Below are 20,466 nucleotides of genomic sequence, written 5' to 3' on the forward strand. Positions count from 1 at the left end.
CTTGGGCTCCGTTTCTCATGGACCTCTTCAGCAGCCTTCTTAGGTGTGGGACCCAGTACGGGACCCCTCCCCCAGCCGGGGGCAGCTTCACCCCATGCAGGCCCCAGAGCCAATGTTTGTTGAATCCTATGGAGCCATTCTTATATTGAGTTTTGACTATGTGGCAGGCTTGATGATGGTTTTGATGCTATGGCTATATGAAAAGTTTAACATTGTGCAGAGATGGGAAGGTGAATCTCAGAAAGGTTGTGTTAGATGCCTGGGGTCACACAGCTAGGTAGTAACAGAGTTGCTCTCCAAGTCCAGGTCTGTCTGATCCCTAATGGGTGCTCATTCCATGGCATTGTGCTGCCACTCAGAAGAGCATCTTCTCCACACAAGTACTGTGTCATTCATCCAACAAGAATTATACACATAGACAGGCAAGAGCGTCTCTCTCTGGGGATGGCTAGACTTAGGAGCAAGGGCCTGTCTCAGCTCTTGCCAGAACTTCCCACCTAAACCCCAGAAAAGCCAAACGGGTCCCAGGTCACAGCAGCAGTTTTTCCCACTCTGTAATCTTCTCCTTTCTATCACCCTAGCATCACTCTCTTCTCTTTCTTACTGTTTTCAAGTGATCTCACTCCCCTCTGCAGGACCCCTGCTCCCATCACCTGCTTTTCCTTCTGTGCCTTGCAGATGCCAGCATGTATGCCCATTACCTCTTCCACGCCTTCGACACCACGCAGACGGGCTCCGTGAAGTTCGAGGTATGCTTGTCTCTGGGAGGCCCCGGGTCCCCATCACTCTTCCTCTAAACCATGGAGGTGTTGGGAGAAGGAGTGGACCATCAAATGCTTCAGTCCTTTACCATTTAACAAGGATTTCCTGAAGATAGAAGAAGAAACTGCCCTTATCCTCCAGGAACTCAGGACCTCAGGGACTAACGATAACAGTCTAATCGCTCACATGCACACCGCGCTGACCAGGCTGCAGTCTCTGTACTTAGTGCTTTGCATGTATTAATTCATTTAATCCTCACAGTAACCCTAACAAGGTAGGGTTCTATTATTTATTATCAGTTTACAGAAGAGGAAAGTAAGGCAGAGAAAGATTGAGTGGCTTTCCCAAGGTCAAACAGTAAGTGGTAAAGGAGGGCTTTGAACTCAGGTGGTATGTTTCCAGAGTCCACGTTCTTAGCCACCAGATGATGCCACCACTTGTACAATAATTGTAGCCATGGGATAAGGCAACAGTAGGTGTCAGCACACACTGAGCTCCGTTCTTCCTCCAGAAGCTCCTTCCCCAAAATGGGGCAAGGTAGGCAATGGAAGGGGGGTGGGTCTGTTCACTGAGCTTGGCCACATCCTTCTGGGGACAGAGGACCTGGGAGATACCATTCTGTAAAAGCAGTCACAGAGTCTGACCCAAAGGCAAAGCTTCACCCCACCCGATGGCTTGGTGGTTAATGTCTCTCATGCCTCTTCCACTTCTCAGGACTTTGTAACCGCTCTGTCAATTTTACTGAGAGGAACCGTCCATGAGAAACTAAGGTGGACATTTAATTTGTATGACATCAATAAAGACGGATACATAAACAAAGAGGTAAGTGAGCTGAGGCCAGGGGCATGAGAGAGCTACAGGGAAGGCACCTAATTAGAGAGAAAACAGCTTTAGTCATGAGGATGAAATGGTCCAAATGAGGAGGGATCTGCTTTGGGGCAGAGGTGGTTCCTGACAAAATGAAGGTCACCTTTGACCTCCCCCATTGCCCTACGCTGCCCTGGCCACGGGCACTCAAGAAAGGATTAAGCAGATTCATTCACTCTCACTTATTCAATGCACATTCTAAAGGGGGTATAAATAATTTATTTCAGTGTAGAGTAACTCCTCCCGCGGGAATTTGCATTTTAACAGGTTAACAGCCACAAGTTAAAGGTAAAAACTGGAATAGTAGCATTGCAGGCATCACCTAGAAGAGAAAAGGCAGATCTTTGAGGAAGAGGAGATTCCAGTTGAATCATATTAGCCACAACCTGTTCTGCCTACTAATAAAACCTCAGAAGGGGGTCAGGTGCAGCCATCTCTAAATAAATCATCACAAATAAATTTCTGAATCTTCACTGCTTGACACTTTTAGAGCCTCAAAGTATATGTGGTATCTAGATAGTGAAATACCCACAGGTCTATCTCAAAACTCACTTTGGTATCTACTGTATCCTGGCATCTCAGTCAAAGCTTGGATTTAGCATCTTATAGCATCCCACTTCCTGAGCTCCTATATGCCAGGCACAGTGCCTGGAGTTACAAATGTCATCTCTAATCCTCACCTCAACCCTGCAGATTTCTCTCCAATTTTCATTCCTCATTCATTCAGTCATGGATTTGCTCAACATATATTTGAGGGCTTATTAGGTGTTTTAGGTGCTGAAGATAAAGTGGTGAACAATCCCCAAAATGTGAAAATCCTAATATCCACTAATAGCAGATGTGGTAAAAATTCCAGTAAATACATATAATGGAATGACAGGTGGCCATTTAAAACCATGTAACAGCAATAAGATATAAAAATTTGTATGTTACATTTTAAAAATCACTTTATACAGTATACAGTATACAGTAGTATGTATAATATTATCTCAACTTTGTAAATAATTAAATGCTTCTATATATACTCAATATATTATACTCCAAAATATTCAAATACTACTTTACAAAATATATAAAGAAAGGACCCTAAAATGAGACTTATAACAAGATCTTCAACCTTGATTCAACCATTATTCCATCACTGAATAATCTTACTAACTCCTCCTCCCTTTTTTTAATTTGCAGACTAGACAAAACTGTCCCCATTAATACTCATCAGACCTTTCTGGATGGCAGGATTAATAAAGTACTCCTTAAAAGGAAAAGAAAGTGTGAATAAGCAGCTTCTTAGAAAAGATAGCTTCATCTTCTCCAGGCAGTCATTTGGAAATAGTTTCATCAAAACTGTAGGCAATGAAAATCCTGAGAGAGCAATCAAAATTTATCTTTAAGTCTTTTATGTTATAAAACTTACTCAGAAAATAAACCTATAGCCATATGGGTGTTAAGGACTTGTAAAGCACACATCTTTAATTAAACACATGGACAGAGATATATATTTCCTAGTTCTGTCCATTGTTAGGACCTAAGAGCAATGACACTCCCGGAGCAATGAGTAGACCTAGCACCCAGATCTTGGTTTCTAAATATCATTCTCCAATAAAAAGAACCAGCCTCCTTGGACTTGGTTGATTCCAGGCCTGGGAAAGAGAAAATACAAGAAGATGATCCTGGAGCTTCTTGCAGTGTTGAAAAAAATGGGAGTGCTATTTAAAAAAAAGGAAAGGTGGCGGGCGGGGTATGTCAAAGAACCACAGAAGTCAGCCTGAAGGAGTTCCCAACAGCCAAAGCCAGAACCATTTGGGCAACAAAATACAAATTGATAGTTTTGGGTTATAATCTATAAAATAAAGTAAATGTCCAAGAGTCCTAATATATATGTACAAATAATATATTATGTATTTAAATAAATAATAAATATGTATTTAAATCAATGAATACATAAACAAATGGGGGAGGGGAAGGACAACTCTTCCTTAAAGAAGAATTCTAATTAATAAACATAGAAGGAATAAAGAAAATACAAAATCCCCATTAAGCAAACATTACAGTAATAATTTTTGCAGGCAAGATCCACTAGCAGATTCTAAGATCAGTGGGGAAGCTTGACAGGCACCACCTTAATCAAGTGATCAAGGTTAACATCGCCAGTAATAAGACATAGCAACACCATGTACCTCTTTGATATGTTGCACCAAGAAGGATATAACATCACTTCTACGGTATTCTTGTCAAAAATGCATAACTTCAGTCTAATCATAAGACAACCAGGAACTAACCCAAACTAAGAGACATTCTACAAAATAACTGACCAGTACTCATATCAAAAGAGTCATGGTCTCCAAAGACAAAGATAGAATGAGGCACTGTCACAGATCAGAGGAGACTAAGGAGACACAACAATTGAATGCGACGTGGGATCCTTGAACATAAAAAGGCATTGGGGAAAAAACTGATGGAGCTTGAATAAGCTCTATAGTTTAATAGTTTTGTGGCATTGTTTACAGTGTTGTAGTTACTGGTATTGTAGCATTATTACTTTCCTAGCTTTCATCATTGTGCTGTGGTTATGCAAGTTGTTAGCATTAGGGGAAGCTGGGTCAAAGGTATACATGAATGCTCTGTACTATTTTTGCAAGTTTTGTGTAAGTCTAAAATGATTAACAATAGGTTAAAAAACAAAACAAAAACAATTAAATAAAATAAGCACATGGAATGAGGAGTAGCAGCAAGGAACCCAAGACAGAAGCTGTCCCCCGGGTCTCTGTAGACACTCCATCAAATATCCTGAAGACAAGGCTGCCTTCCTACATTCTTTTCCCCCGTTCCAAGTAGGGGATGGGGAAGCCCATGGAACACTACTTCTGGTCAGTGTGATCAGGAAAACACCACAGAGCCACTCAACGGTGACTGGGCTCCCAGCGCATGGCAGGCATGGTGCCAGGTGCAGAGAACTTAGCAATGAAGGATCAAGCATGTGTCCTCAGAACTCACATTCTTGGGGAAACAGATCTACAGAGCAATAAAAAGAACAAGTTAATCATTTTAATGTGTATGTGCTGATCACTTATTCCATATCAATGAAAGATTAGAAAAGAAATATGAAAGAATTTGTAACATCTATCTGGCCCCATCAATCAAGAATGGTAATTTTTGCCTTTGTAGAAAGGGATCTCTTGGTTACAGAGCTACAAAATGATCAACATAAACGAGCTTAAGCTGAGAGATTTCTTGTAAAGATATAGGTAGTTTCTCTAAAAAGTCTTTTAAAACATAAATAATTTTTTAAAGTGAAAAAGAAGATATAGGTCGTTTGGTGTAACACATTTAATCCCCACTCAAGCTAGAAAGTTGTTAGTCTCCCCCCATGTCACAGCAGTCTCCTCTTCTTATTCCTCTCTTTCCTCTCCCTCCTCCAGCATTGTCTTAGGTCAAGTTGGTCACACTCTCCTCTGCAGGAATGATAGGTTCGAGTTGGCAGCAACATGGGGGGGGGGGCGGGGGGGAAGACCTCAGAGGAGGTTTTAGTGGATAGGGTAACCATTCTCAGACGCTGCCTCTCCGGGGCTTCTCTTGGTCCCTGTTACTACCTCTGTCTTCTTCAACTGCTTTTCTCAGAGAGAGAGAGAGAGAGTGTTTGTGTGTGTGTGTGTGTGCACGTGTGCTCATGAGAATATTTCTCTGTCCTCCCCCGTGTCCCACCTCCCTTCTCCCTCTACTCCTCTACTCTCCTCACTTCTCTTCTTTCTCTCCCTTTCTCCCAGAATTCCTCTCATCTCCTCTACTCCATCTGCTCCAGTCTACTCTTTATGGAAGTTCTTCCCTGTAATAGAATAATTTTCGGTGTCTGCTCTCCCCTGATCTCAGCTAAATCCCAGAAATGGTTTGCCCATGGCACCAACTCTGGCACCAACTCCAACTCTTCACTCAAACTTCTCAAGAGATAAAAATAGAGTGGCTCAGCTCTGTAGTTGGATGTCCACATTTGTTCCAATCAGCTGTGGTCACAGTGACAGGTCACCTGGTACAAACACAGCCACCCAGGCCAACCATTCAAAGGAATTATGGAGCAGAGAGAGGGTCTTCCAAAAATGGGGTGTGGGCTGATCAGTACACGAATATGTCCACTCAGATCCCACTTATAACCCCTCACTGAGGAATGCTCAGGAAGAGGCAAGCTACCCAAGAGCTTCTGACTACAAAGAGAATTTTCCACTGCCCTCTCTCTGGAAGCCTCTCTGGAAGGGGCTCCCAGAATATAGCCCCTTCAGCTTGCTTTCTAACTCCCTCTCATCAGCTGAAGAAGTTCCTTTTACCACTTTCATTCTCAAGGGGGACAAAAAGCCCCAGACTGTCACCCAGAAGAGCTTAACTTCCTGGTTCCCACACTGTGTGCTTCTATGTCCCCTCTCCAGGAGATGATGGACATTGTCAAAGCCATCTATGACATGATGGGGAAATACACGTATCCTGTGCTTAAAGAAGACACTCCAAGGCAGCACGTGGACGTCTTCTTCCAGGTAAGAGCACACACCTGTGCGTGAGCTTTAAGCTCAACTTAGATCAGTCAACCCACAAGCCTCTGAGCAGTGGTTTGTGTCCAAGCCTGCACTACAGATGGTAGGAGACAGAAAAGAATTACAAGATGTATTGCCCTCCAGGAATAGATTATCTCATTAAATGGACAAGTATACACTACAGAAGAGAATAAGGAAGAATATTATTAAGTATAAGTGGTAGAGTATGGACTCTAAATTCCATAAAAATGGTTGGGGGATCAGAGTAAACAGAGAAGACGTCATTAAGCACATCTGTGTGGGTGTTAAGCATTTGTGTCTGGGGAGTAAGGGGAAATCAGGTGGAAACTAGGGTGGGTTGGAAACTAGGGTGAGATCTTTAGACCGAAGAGTTTAGCCTTACTCTGGTAAAAAGTAGGTGCTGTTAATCCGTGAATAGAAGAGTGGCAAAATCTTAATGGTGTGCTAATAAAAAAAAATTAACCTAGCAGGAGAGTATCAGAGAACATCAGAGCTCATTCTAGTCTAATCCTCTCACTTTGCAGATGGGAAAAGCAGAGGCTCAGAGAGGCTTAAAGACTCACTCAAGGTCACACAGTAAGTGACAGAGACAGAAGTAGAACCTCTCATGTCCAGTGTTCTTTCTGCCAAATGGACAGGCTAGAAGTGAGACTGGGAAAGACATGTTAGGGTGTCAGCAGAATAATCTGGTGATGAGAAGATGAGCATCTACAGCAAGTTTTTTAATTTCAAGGAAGCTCATGGGGGTCAAAGTGCTGTAACCAGGGCCTGGGTGGAGTTTTCTGGCCAGTGAAAGACCATCCTAATTCTCGGGGGAATGTTGGTTAACAGAAAGCAAGTTTTGGAATGCATATCACCAGATTCTTTAAAGTGCTTCTTGTTGGGTCTTTCAGAAAATGGACAAAAATAAAGATGGCATCGTGACTTTAGACGAATTTCTTGAATCCTGTCAGGAGGTAAGGAGAGATCTCAGGGCAGAAAACCTCTATATCTGGGAAGGGAAATCTGGGACAGGCAGAAGGGAGAAAATGAGAAACCTGCAATTTCTCAGATTAGAGCCACCACCATCACCATCACCAGCAACAACTCAGAATTTCAACAATCTCCACTCCTCAGACTGGTCTGTGGCTAGTCTTGGGTAAGCACAGGCTGAGCCACACAGACTAAGAAGGGGGATGTGAAAGCCCAGAGGGGGCTCTCTGTGAAACTACAGACTTCCAAGTGGGCAACACTGTCATTTTTCAGTCTTCCTCTGGCTTGATGACCCACTCCCCAGACTACAAGGGAGTAGCTGGAAAAAAAATCTAAAGCTGTGATTCTTAAACCATAGTGTGCATAAGAATTGCCTGGGATGATTCTAAAAATGCACATTTCCAGGCCTCAACCCAGGGACTCTAGATCTGGGATGGGGATCTAGAAATCTTCATGTTAACAAAAGTGCCCTGACCAATGCTTCTAAAACTTTAATGTGCAAACCAGCCTCCTTGAAGTTCTTGTTAAAATGCAGATTCCCATTCAGAAGGTCAAGGGTGATGCTGATGTTGCTAAAAGGATAAACTGGCCCCAGAGTCAGCCAGAGACTGAACTGGAAATAATTGCTTTCCTCTAATTTAGAAAAATGCATTTATACTCCTACCTTTTCTCAGAAAGGTACACAGTTACTCTGAGTTCCAGCCAATAAGAACTGCAAATGCAAGAAAGCTGGGGAGACATTATTAACATGCAGTGAGGACCTACCAAGTTTTAGGTACATTAAGTAAACCTCATGTAATGTAAACAACCCTGAGCAGTAGGGTCACTATGTAGTCAAAATATTTAATAACTAGAGTAGACTGAGAATTGATCATTCTTAACAGACTTTGACCAATGCCCTGGAGCAGTGCCCTAAAGAACCCCTGCTAAAGTTGGTATTAACCTGTTAGTTGATGGATCTTTTGGTAGTCTAGGCGTTCTGGACCAGTTACCAGGTAGCCAGGTAGCTAGAGAGGCTCAGGTCAGCAGCTATTTACCAACAGGATTAGAAACGTTTCCACATTTTAATCATTATGAACTAGCTGAACATCGGTATTCATCATACCCATTTTAAAGAAAACTGAGGCACTGCAGGTTAAGAGATGTGGTTAAAGCACAATAAGTGATAGAGATGGAACTTGAATTCCATCATTCTAATTTTAAATACCATGCCCTAGTGTACCATGCTTTTTTGACTTTGCTTAACAGTTTTTTAATCAATTTAGTTTCTCACATTAGCAAGCAATATTGATTAATTAACTCACTTCTTTTTCACAACCCACCCTATAAGTAGATACTATGATCAATGCCATTGCACACACCAAGAAACTGAGGCACAGAGAGACTAAGTAACTTGCCTAAGGTCACTCAGCTCGTAAGTGACAGAGCCAGGATTAGAATCTAGGCAGCCTGACTTCCAAATCCATATACTTAACTGTCAGGCAATTATACCTCCCTGTTCTAGAAACTTTTAAAAGATTTCAAATACCCATAATCAACTTCGTTGATTTTCTCTACTTTAGGTCTGCTTTCTATTTCATTTATGTGTGCTCTAAATTATTTCCTTCCTTCTGCTTTTTTATTTTAATTCAATTTTTTAGGTTTTCTTTCTAGATTTTTGAGATGGAGGTTTAGATCATTGATTTTCAACCATTCTTTTCTAATATATGCATTTAAAGGGATACATTTTCCTCTGAGTACTGCTTTAGCTGAGTACTGCTTTAGATTCCCAAAATGTTGATATGTCACATTTTCATTATATTTTAATTCAAAATATTTTTCTCTGACCCATGGAATTAGAAATGTGTTGTTTAATATCTAAATATTTGAGGATTTTCCACATTCCATACTTACTCCTTAGAGAATATACAATAGAAAAATGTAAACTAGAATAGAATAAAAAAGAAAAAAACATGTGATCATCTCCATAGGTATAGAACAAGCATTTGATAAAAATGCAATTGCCCACAGCTTCTTAAAAGAAGTAGTCCTCGCTGGTTTACTGGATAATTTGGGTTTTTTTTTTTTTCTGAATTCCTCTTTAAAGCCAGAGAAGGGGCTTCTCCCTTTGAACTTCTCACTTTCTAGGTCCCCACCTACCCCTTACTCCCTGTTTCTCATACCCCTGCAGAGTTCTTTCTGAATAGGAAACCCATTCTGGAGATTTGCTCTGGAGATTTGAGAAGTTACAGAGCTTCTCAGAGAGAAGCCTCAGAGAATTCTAACCATCCTCTTCTCCCCCTCCTTCCATCCCAGGATGACAACATCATGAGGTCCCTCCAGCTGTTCCAAAATGTCATTTAACTGTGAATACAGCCATTCGGCTCTCAGAGACGTTACTAAACAACCAACTTAACACCTTGATCGGCCCTCCTTCTGATTTTACACGCAGACTCTTGGGACAGAAACACATTTTGCACTTTGGAAGAATTCTCTGCAAAGACATGTTGTGGAACCCAGGATCACGTGGCTCAGTCTCTGATTGCCAGGTCTTCCTCCTCCCTCTTCTTGAGAGAGACAAGATGAAATCGGGTTTGCTTTGGAAGCATGCTCACCTCTTCGTACTGCTGCCCTATGGAAGGTCCCTCTGCTTGAGCTTAAACAGTAGTGCACACTTTTCTGCTTGCGTGCCCCAGCCTACTGCCTCCAAGTCCAGCAGACCTTGATGTATCTGGAAGCAAGATGACCTGAGCCAAATGCACATCAACTTCTGATGGTCTCCCAAACCAATGTGCCTGTTTCTCTTTCTTTGGTGGGAAGAATGAGTATTATACAGAAAAATTAGAATCTACCATGACCAGATTGGGAGAGCCAGCGCCTAACATATGTAGGATACGACTGAATTATTAAGCATGGCATTGTCTGATGACCCAAACTGCACATGTCCTTTGTTTCCAGAGGCAAGGACAATAATGCTCTCTCATATTAGCATCTGTGCTGGTGGTGCAAGTCCCTTAACATGCATAGGAAGGGAGCCAATGCCCAGTGGCCCATGCCTCCACTCCATCTCCTGCTAGAGCCCAGCACTGCATGACCCTCCCAGAAAGCCCAGAATGCCTGCAAATTGCTGTAATTTTATACCATCTTCTAATCAATAAACAGAACTATTTCTTATACTCTTAATCTTCATTTCGTCCATGACATTGGGCAGAAGAGGTAAGCTGTGAAAGGGAAGGCTAGCCTATTCCTTTGGCCTCCAGTTATTAGTGCCTACTGTGCCAAGCAGCACATCACCCTCCCCTGCCCCCAAGCAAACATCCGATTCAAATGCAAATACTGTGACCATAAGCAAATGCAGCTTAAAGATGAGACTCTTCACAACACCCCCCTTCCAGAACAAGTGTCACTCCCAAGACCCTCTGGTATAGAAAGTCTGGAGCCTCACATGGTGTGGTTGGGGGTACAGAGATGAAGAGGTGGTCAGGACCCCCTGCTGAGGGACTTGGAGTCCAGGAGTTGATCAAGAGGCTTCAGCCTATAAACAGCAAATGATTGTTTATATTGGACACTGTGGGTCTTGGTTTCCTCATTTGACATCACATTAAAAAGATTAAGAGCTAACAGTGGCATTCTTGGAAGAAAAGCAATTTATTGAACCCCTGTTATGTGCCAAGGGCTGCACTAGGGGCTTATATGCTTTATCTCATTTCATGGCAGAATACTCTGGAAGGTAGAGTCTTCATTTTGCTGGTTTGCATACTGAAGCTCAGAGAGGGAAGGGAAACTGCCTAAGGTAGCACAGCTCCATAGAGAGATTAAACTCTTCCCACTTTCTCCTAGAGCCTTCCTACTAGGGGATTCTGCCTCGCCCCAAGGAACTGAGGGTACCTCACACAAATCTCATTCATCTCCAGTCAGCTCAGAGAGGCAAAGGCATTCTTTGAATCCAACTAGTAGATGAGAAAACAGATATAGAGAAGGGAAAAGCCTCAGGTACCCGTGGATCACCAGCAAGAGCAGGTCCCCACACCTCTGCATGGATGAAATATTCCCAATCTGATTGCCATTGGCTGCTGCTGCTTAGGGCTGGAAATTATAGAGGCCACAGCTCTGTTTCTCTATTTGAGCTTCCTGAGTGCAGCCATGTGGTCATCTAAGGCTGCTGGACATGTGGCTGGCCCCTAGCAAGGCATATACTTAGGTCCAAGCAGACGATCTATTGTGACCTTCCCAGTGTGGGGTGTGAACCTGCATCCTGAGGCTGTACAATGTCTAGGCCATGGTTCTCCACCCTGGCTGCACATCATAATCACCTGGGGAACTTTGAAAAATGCCAACACCTGGGCCCCACCCCAGATCAATTGAAGTAGAATCTCTGAGTGTAGAACCCAGGCATCAGAATTCCTTAGAAGCTGCCCAGATGATTGTAAAGTGCATAGAGAGCCACAGTGGGGACCATACCCAGTGCTGTGAATGGAGCACATGACCTGAACCATCCCCCTGGCTACAGTGATTGGTTCAGAGCTAGGCTTGATACCTATGCCAGTCCACACAGCATGAATCTCAAGACTTGTGCTGGGAACAATGGGGCAAAGATGTTCTCTCTCCTATTGGACATGAATGAGACAGCAGTCCTAGGACATGTTGGTAGTGATTTAGGAATTCTGAGAGGTTATCTGATAACCAAAGGGGAGAGAAACCAGAATCACAGAAGGCAAGGCAAAGAGGTTTTTTTTAATAAAAAATTTAAAAATAAACCAGAAATTGATGAGATCATTGAGCTGCTAGATCAAGCTGCACCTGAACCTACACATACCTCTGACCTTTTCAGATGCCTTTGTTTGATGCCTATGTAAGATTTAGGCCAGTGTTTCTCCACCATGGCTTCATATCAAAATCACTTGGGGAGGCACACTTAGGGAAAATTTTCAAAGTACCAAATGCCTGGGCCTTATCCCAGGTTCTAAATCAGAATTTCTAGGGGGCTTCCCTGGTGGTGCAGTGGTTGGGGGTCCACCTGCCAATGCAGGGGACATGGGTTCGAGCCCTGGTCCAGGAAGATCCCACATGCTGCGGAGCAACTAAGCCCGTGCGCCACAACTACTGGGCCTGTGCTCTAGAGCCCGCGAGCCACAACTACTGAAGCCCATGCACCTAGAGCCCGTGCTCTACCACGAGAGAAGCCACTGCAATGAGAAGCCCGCACACCGCAACGAAGAGTAGCCCCCGCTCACAGCAACTAGAGAAAGCTCATGTGCAGCAACCAAGACCCAACACAGCGAAAAATAAATAAATAAATAAATAAATAAATAAATAAAAAGAATTTCTAGAGGTGGGGCCCTGAGCATCAATATGCTTTAAAAGCTCCCCAGGTGAGTCCAGTGTACACCTAGAATTGAGAGCCCTTGCCCTAGGAGAGTGGAAGGGCTGCTACCCTTCTCCCTGTCGTGGCCAGAACACAAGTAAGAAGCCCAATTCAGTCCTCGGCACCCAATACTGAGAGGAAAATCAGCATCTGGAGATATTCAGAGAGAAATCAGAATGGAAGGAAGATTCAAAACTTGTCCTAAGATGAATAATCAACAGAAAGGAAGTTGGTTGTCCTGGTGAGGTAGGGAGAAAAGGACAACCTGTTGGAGCAACTGCAAGAATATGGGCCACCACTCATCAAAGCTTTTAATAAAGGAACAAGGAAAAAAATAAATGCTGCAGTTTCCACAGAAGCACAGAAACAAAAAGAGGCCTGGGCTTTTGTGAATCCATGCATCCCTCAGCAACTGGGGTATTAAGAGAAATGAGGTTCTCAGCTTGGAACACCCATCCTCTTGGCCTCCTGGAGGGATCCTGCTCCTCCTGAATCATCCAACAAATTGTCACTATTTGCCAGTCATTGTGCCTGCTGATGGGGATTCAACCGTGTAGTAGATGCCTTATCAGACACGCTTGGCACTCACTGACTGCACAGGTGGACTCAACGGCTGCTGGCTGCAAATGCCTGTGACTTTTTGCCTGTCACTCTGACTGTCACAGACAGACTGTGGCCAAGATAGCCCCACTCTGTTTGTGGGCAGGGCAGGCAGGAAGAATCAGGTAGTTAGCACTTCCCAGGAGTAGCCCTTAGCCAATGACCAATGAGAGTTGGTGGATCAATACCTCAGACCCCTCTCCTCAGTAGGAAGAACTCTATACCTTCTCCCAGATTTCTCCACTAGGATTGAGCCCCAATCACCCACAGTAGTAATCTGCTCAAAAGTACACCCCTTATTGACCTCTTTCTCTTCCCTGTCTCATTTCCTGCATTCTCCTACCATTGCTTCCTAGAATCCCCTCCTGGATAAACTACTGAATCCCACATCCTTGTCCCAGGGCTGGATTCTAGAGGAACCTAACCTAAAACAAGTAATGACTAGGCCAGATATGTGTCCTGCTCTCATGAATCTTATTTTCTACTGGGAGGAAACAGAAAACAAATAAAATGATTTGGGGTAAAGTGGCATGAAGAGAACAAAAGTGTGACGTGATAGAAAATGACTGGGGTGACTTGGGAGGCTGCTTTAGACAGGGTGGGGAGGGAAGGCTCCTCTGAGCTGAGCTTGACGTGATCTCAGGGTTGGGGGGGAGATCACCAGGCATTTATACAAAATCTGGGCCTAGGCTTGCTGTGACTTCTTGCTCAGGCTTCTGAGATTCTATCTCTTGTTCCATTAAGGAAATCAGATCTGTTGTGGAAATGGAGAATCCCATCATGACCAATCCTGTGGTTCTCTAACATCCCATCTCTGAATAAATCCTCTGAGCAGAGGCCAGCAAGGCCCATTGGAGAGGCTTACAGGAGGAAGTATAGATGGCACTGGGGACCAGCCAGGCTCTCTATGGATGAGATCCTACTTGAATCTCACAACAACCTTGTGAAGTAGGTATCCTAGGCACCTATTCTTCGGATGAAAAAAAAGGATGCCCAGAGACACGGAGGAAACTGCCCACAACAGCTGGAAATGGGCTTAAAAGCCTGCCAAACTCCAAAATCCATGCCCAGCTCCACTTCTTAGAGAACATGAAGACCTTCTCCACCTATTCCTAAAACTAGCTGTAATGATATACAAACACCAGAAGGTGTTAGAAAGCGGCTGTCGTGAAAACTAAAGCAATGAAAACAAGTCCATGAATTCAAGCCAAATTACTCTTCCTCTAAAGGGAAACATGCACAAAGATGCCCATATGGGTTTCTTAGAGGAGCTGAAATAAGTCCCTTCACATCAAAATAAGGCCCAATCTAATTGGCAGACCTCAACAACCTCTGCCAAAAAACCAGATCTTGAAGAGAAGGGGAAAACCTCAGGAGTAGCCAGCCCCACTGAGTGGACTTTTGATGACCCATGAGATTCTGAGAGCTAACTCTACTCACAGTTCTAGAAATGGAGCACATGACCTAGTCTAGGCTAATCATTACCTCCCATGCCCCTGGCCACAGTGATTGGTTCAGGGGTAGGCTTAAGACTGAAGCCAGTGCAATCATCATGAATTTTAGGGTGTTTACAGAGAACGATGAAACGAAGTCCCTCGTTTTCCTGCTGGACATGAATGAAAAAGCACATAGCCCTGGGACACACAGGCAATCATTTTGTAACCTGCAGGAAAGTCAACCTATAGATGAACATAATACCACAGAAGTCAAGGCACAGATGAAAACAAATGGACTACTTGAGGATTTCATTGAACTTCTGGGTCAAGCTTCACCTGAAGCTACATGTCCTGCCAGTGTTTTGGTTGTACGTATCAATAAATTCATTTGTTATTATTTAAGGCAGTTTGAGTTGAACCTCCTGTAACTTGCAACTTGACACTTGCTAACTGACCCCAGCCCCACTCCTTCATAAGACAGATGGAGCAAACAAAGCCCACAGCTACACAGATGGGTTGCAACAAAGCTGGACCCAGAAACCCAGACTAGTGCCACATCCACTACACTGCTCTGCCACCTATTGATACTTTGCAACCATAATATAATAATATTAAATATCATTTACAGAGCATTTATGTCATGCTCTCATACATTTAATCCTCAGTACCCTGAAATTAGTTCTGTTATTATTCCCATTTATTAATGAGGTTACTGAGAGATTAAATAACCTGACCATGATCAAATACCTAATAAGTCGTAGAGTGATTTGAACCCAGGACTTTCTGACTGCTGCACTTAACCACTAAGACAGGAACTGCCAGGTTCAATGTGTATACAGAGCAAAGCAGACTAAAGAAATGAGTTGAAAACCAAAGAATATATACCCAGCGTGAAGGAGGAGACTATATCACAGCTCTAGGGACTGCTGCCATATTTTTGGAATTTGGGCCCTGCGTGTTAGACCTAACAATTTTTTCAAGTAAAGTTGAAAATCCGAATTTCTTTTTTTTTTTCTTCTTTCTTTCTTTCTTTCTTTATTTTGGCTCCGTCAGGTCTTAGTTGCAGCACATGGGATCTTCGTTGAGGCATACGGGATTTTTTGTTGCGGCACACGGGCTTCTGTCTAGTTGTGGCATGCAGGCTCCAGGGCGGGTGAGCTCTGTAGTTGTGGCACCGGGCTCCAGAGTGCATGGGCTATGTAGTTTGTGGCACGCAGGCTCTCTAGTTGAGGCCTGCGAGCTCAGTAGTTGTGGCGCACGGACTTAGTTGCCCTGCGGCATGTGGGATCTTAATTCCCTGACCAGGGATCGAACCCTGGTCCCCTGCATTATAAGGCGATTCTTTACCACTGGACCACGAGGGAAGTCCCTAAAAATCTGAATTTCTATATTCTGGCAAGTAGTTCAGTATTTTTAAAACACCAGGCAGACCAAACCAAACAAGTATAAGATTGGGATTGAGCTTGGATTGGGCTCAGAGGTCTTCAATTTACAACCTCTGCCCTAAATTCTATGACCATTTTTCCCCATTAGCAAGTGGTGGTAATATACCAGGCTAATGCCAAACGTCCATCACAAGGTGAGTGGATAAACAAACTGTGGTGTATCCATAACACAATGGAATACAACTCAGCAATAAAGAAAAATGAATTATTGATAGACACAACATGGATGTATCTCAAAATAATTATACTGATGAAAGAAGCCAGACAAAAGAGAATACATGCTGTATACGTCCATTAATATAAAATTCTAGAAAACACAAACTAATCTATAGTGACAAGAAGCAGATGAGTGGTTGTCTGGGGCTGGGGAGGGTCAGTGTGGAGAGAAGGAGTGAGAGAGATCACCAAGGGGCAAGAGGAGGCTTTCGGGGGTGATGGATGTATTTATTATTTCGATTGTGTGATGATTTCATGAGTATATACATACACCAAAAATATTAAATTATACACTTTAAATATGTGTAGTTTATTGTATGTCAATTATATTTTACAGATGTTTTTAAAAATTGGTCTGGGGGGACTTCCCTGGTGGTCCAGGGGTTAAGACTCCATCCTTCCACTGCAGGGGGCGCGGGTTCAATCCCTGGTCAGGGAAGTTCCACATGCCACACGGTGTGGCCAGAAAAAGAAAAAATGTAAAAATTGGTCTGGGATCCCAGGCCACACCACCAACAGCTTTCATGGTTTACCTACCACTCTGGGACCTCTGTTCCTCAAGAAGCACTTTACATGAACAAGCTTCATCATCTTACCTTACCTGGTCTTCTTCTGGCCAGTTTGTTCCAGCCAAGTTTCTCCAGCTATATTACATCGCTCCCTACCCGCACCAGGAAGCCTGCCAAATGCAGTCCCACCCCTTCTACCCTCCTCCCAAAGCCCAAGCCAGGCCCCTTCTCCATACTAGAACACCTGAGGGGTGGCCAGGATTTTGTGGCAGAGGACTGGGAACTAAGAGTACCCAATCCTCCTGTCTCCTAGCCCCCCACTCCCTGCCCAGTCCAAGGAGCCAAAGGCCCGCACTGTCAAGTGAGTGCTTGGGGAGAGATGGAGAAAGATGGACGATTGTGGATTCTATTGAGGAGAGCAACAGAGGCACTAAACTGGCTGCTAGAAAGTAAGTAAAAGATGGAGAAAAGGAAGCAGAGAGGTGTACGGGGAGGCAGAGGAGGAACAAAATGAATGAGCTTATAAACTCCTTACATGATAAGTGTTAACCCACTGTGATGGTTAATTTTATGTGTTAACGTGGCTAAGCCATTGTACCCAGTTTCTGGTCAAACTCCCGTCTAGATGCTGCTGTGAAGGTATTTTGTAGATGTGATTAACATTTAAATTTGAGTAAAGCAGACTATCCTCCATAGCTTACTGGGCCTCCTCCCATCTGTTGAAAGCCTTAAGAGACAAGACTAAAGTCCCCTGGGAAGAAGGCATTCTGCCTCCAGAGAGGCAGAATAATTTTGGTTAACTAAGAAGGAACTATGAAAAGGGACTATTTGATAAGTGGCCAGAGCATGGAGTAAAGGGAGAGGACTAGTCTCTCTTGAACACCTCCTCCGTGTCGAGCACCTCTGTACAGCACCTCATTTAGTATCATAACAAACCTCTGGGATAGGAATAAAAATAATATCTCCATTTTCCAGACTGGGGGGTGGGGCTCAGCGAAGTGAAATCAGGGGGCCCAAGGTCACTGCTAGTAATTAATGGATACAGAATTTAATAATGATAATAATGGCCATAACAACGTTTAGCCATTCTAAATGCCTAATGTAAGTCATTTCACAAAAAGTCATTCTGTGCACACCCCTGACCTGGCCACCTCTGACTCCAGCAGTACCCCCATACTGCTGTTCACACAAAGGGGATGGCACCCCTGAGGATTCTAGTAGTCTGGAAGGCTTCCCAGCAGAGGTGGGACCTGGAGAGGCCACAGGCAGGAGGAGGGGACCCAAGTCAGGGACGGGTGTCAGGAAGCCAGGGATGTTTAAAGGATCATGGACAGGCCAAGATGGGGAAGGTGAGGAGTCAGGCTGGGGCTACCAGGGGGACGGCCTCAGAAGCCAGGCCGAGGGAAGGGGCTCTCTCTGGAGGTGGCAGAGAGCCACAGGGCTCCGAGGAAGATGGAGATGCAGGAAGGAATGGAGCTGAAGAGAGGGTGTCTCCAGAGGCCGAAGAGCGACCAGTTCTGGGAGGGATGGTGGGGACCTCAATGAATTTGACCAAAACCATGGGGAGTGAGTGGCGGCTGAGTGGACCAAGGAACTAATGACCGGGAAGGGCCAATGTGAGACCCTGGAGGACAATGCAGAGGACGTGGTGAGCGATGGGAGATGTGGAATGAAGATGAGGCCGCCGGTGTGACTCGGAAGCACTCCCTCGCCCACACAGGGTGAGTGGAACACGGGAGGCCGTGGCCAGCTGGGTGCGCGGCGGTGCTGCTCGCCCTGCGCCGCTAGGTGGAGCAGACGCCCCTCCGAACGAGCCGCGGGACCCTCAGCCTGGGCCTCACCATGAGGCCCAGGAGCTGAGGCGGTGCGCAGCTGCCGCTAGGGGGAGGATGCGCCCCACCGCCCCTAACCTCAGCGCCTGGGCACGCAGGGGGCCCCGTGCTTCCAAGGGCCCGGCGCTTAGTGTCACGCTCCGCAGCCACCGCCTTGAAAGGGAACCCACATTTATGTTTGCTCTGAGTCCTGCACATCATGCAGCAGGTCCTACCCTGCTTTCCCTTTAGAGCACTTTCACAGGGTGACTCATTTATCCCGCCCACACGGCAGTGAGGTGAGGATATGGTCCCACTTCACAGACCAAGAAGCCAAGGCTCAGAGAAGTGATGAGACCTGTCCAAGATCACACCCGATTGTTGGTGGTGCCCGCTGGTAAGCGGCATCTTTAACTCCCAAGTACAGCGTCCTTTCCCGCCCACATAAGAGACTGCCCTCTGCAGGCACTGGAGGCAGACAAAGGCCTCAGCCCACTGCCTCTTCAGGCCCATCTGGTGCTCTGAGGCTGAAGTGGGGCTGGGATGAGGGGGCCAGGAATAGCGATGTCCCCAGAGTCTACATTTCTTCTGGTGATTGAAAGATCCTGGGCAGCCTGAAGGAAAAGGTAATCTTCCCAGCCCAGGACTTCTTAGTCCTGGCTTCAGCCTCCACGACAGACAGCCACAGACTTGGGCATCAGAAGGACCTGCCCACTGGCAGGGTGTACAGAATGGAGTAGAAGGTCTGGCTTCCCAGTGAGTGAGACAGCCCACAGCTGGAATCCTTTCTCCAGCATGCCCTAAGCATCTGGCCCCTCTGAGCCTTGCTTTCATCAAAAGTAAATGAGAAAAAATTCTCAGGGTTGCTGTCAGTATTAAACATTTCAAGTGCCTGGCAAGTTGCAGGTACTCAGTAAATCTTCCTTTATTTACTTTTGGGTTTTGTCAGGAAAGCAGCTGGGTTATCTGCCCTGGAATCTTCCCCTTAGGGAATAAAGTATTCTCAAGGGTGGGAGACAGAGGTCTTCGAGACAGTTGGAGGGCCAAGGGCTGAGGGGCGAAAACTGTGAGAAATGTGGTCTAACAAGCCAGACCAGAGGGGAGTCACTAACTGTGGGTTTGGAGAGAGGCCTGCACAGTGCCTTCCTGCTGGTAGAGGCTGCAGGAAAGCAAGAGGGGAGAGGGAAGGAAGAAAACAACAAAATGATAATGATACTCATACTGCCCCCTCATGGGTGTACCATCCTGGGCTGGTTTCAAAACCTTTTCTGGTCCACATTGCTTGCTCTGATTCTCCCCGCCCCCAGCTCCCCTGAGAAGCCAACAGGGCACTCACCGCCCCCAGTTTACAAATGAGTGACTTGCCCAAGGTCAAGAGGGTGACACAAGGACTTGACCCAGTCTTCTGATTTTTGATTCAGGGTTCACCCCAGTAGTGCAGAGTCAGACCCTCCAGGCCATGGGGTGAAGAGGCAGAAAAGGCAGAACAACCTCTTTGTTCTGCCAGACCCACAAAGCTAGGAGTGGGTGCTGGGCTTGGGAATTGGAGACTGAAGAACAGAATATTCTCCTGATTCCAGGGACTGTGACTTCCTTAGAGTCCAGGCTGAACCAGGATGAAAGGTTGTCCTGGAGTCCTTGGAGACAGACAGGCTTGGGCTCCACCCCCACTGCTGCGAAGTACTTGCTATGTGACCTCAGGTAAGTGATTATACCTCTCTAAGCCTCTGTTCCCTTATTTATAAAGCAGGGAGGGTAATACTTAACTCACAAGCTTAGAATGTTGTGGAGGAAAGCGAGTGGGTTTTACAGTCAGTCAGACTGGGTTCAGATTCCAGCTCTGCCATTTATTAGCTGTATGATCTTAAGCAAGAGTCTTCACCTCCATAAGCCTCAGTTTCCTCATCTGAAAAATGGGGATGTTAAGACCACCTGCCTCAGGTTGTTGTAAAGATGAAATGAGATA

The 20,466-nt window shown here is 45.0% G+C and overlaps 1 protein-coding gene across 4 annotated transcripts in view; it reads left to right on the forward strand.

The window, feature by feature from the left end:
* KCNIP1 (potassium voltage-gated channel interacting protein 1) overlaps positions 1 to 9,482 on the forward strand; it is a 356,323-nt gene extending 346,841 nt beyond the window's left edge. For all 4 annotated transcript variants that reach the window (XM_059919626.1, XM_059919627.1, XM_059919629.1 and 1 more), the window contains 5 exons: positions 679 to 749; positions 1,477 to 1,584; positions 6,045 to 6,149; positions 7,061 to 7,123; positions 9,435 to 9,482. In XM_059919626.1, coding sequence (XP_059775609.1) covers positions 679 to 749; positions 1,477 to 1,584; positions 6,045 to 6,149; positions 7,061 to 7,123; positions 9,435 to 9,482 — 395 coding nt within the window. The remainder of the gene's footprint in view (positions 1 to 678; positions 750 to 1,476; positions 1,585 to 6,044; positions 6,150 to 7,060; positions 7,124 to 9,434) is intronic.
* Positions 9,483 to 20,466: the final 10,984 nt, after the last annotated feature.

This window comes from Balaenoptera ricei, chromosome 3 (genome assembly GCF_028023285.1).
Source record: "Balaenoptera ricei isolate mBalRic1 chromosome 3, mBalRic1.hap2, whole genome shotgun sequence".
NCBI classification, from domain to species: domain Eukaryota; kingdom Metazoa; phylum Chordata; class Mammalia; order Artiodactyla; family Balaenopteridae; genus Balaenoptera; species Balaenoptera ricei.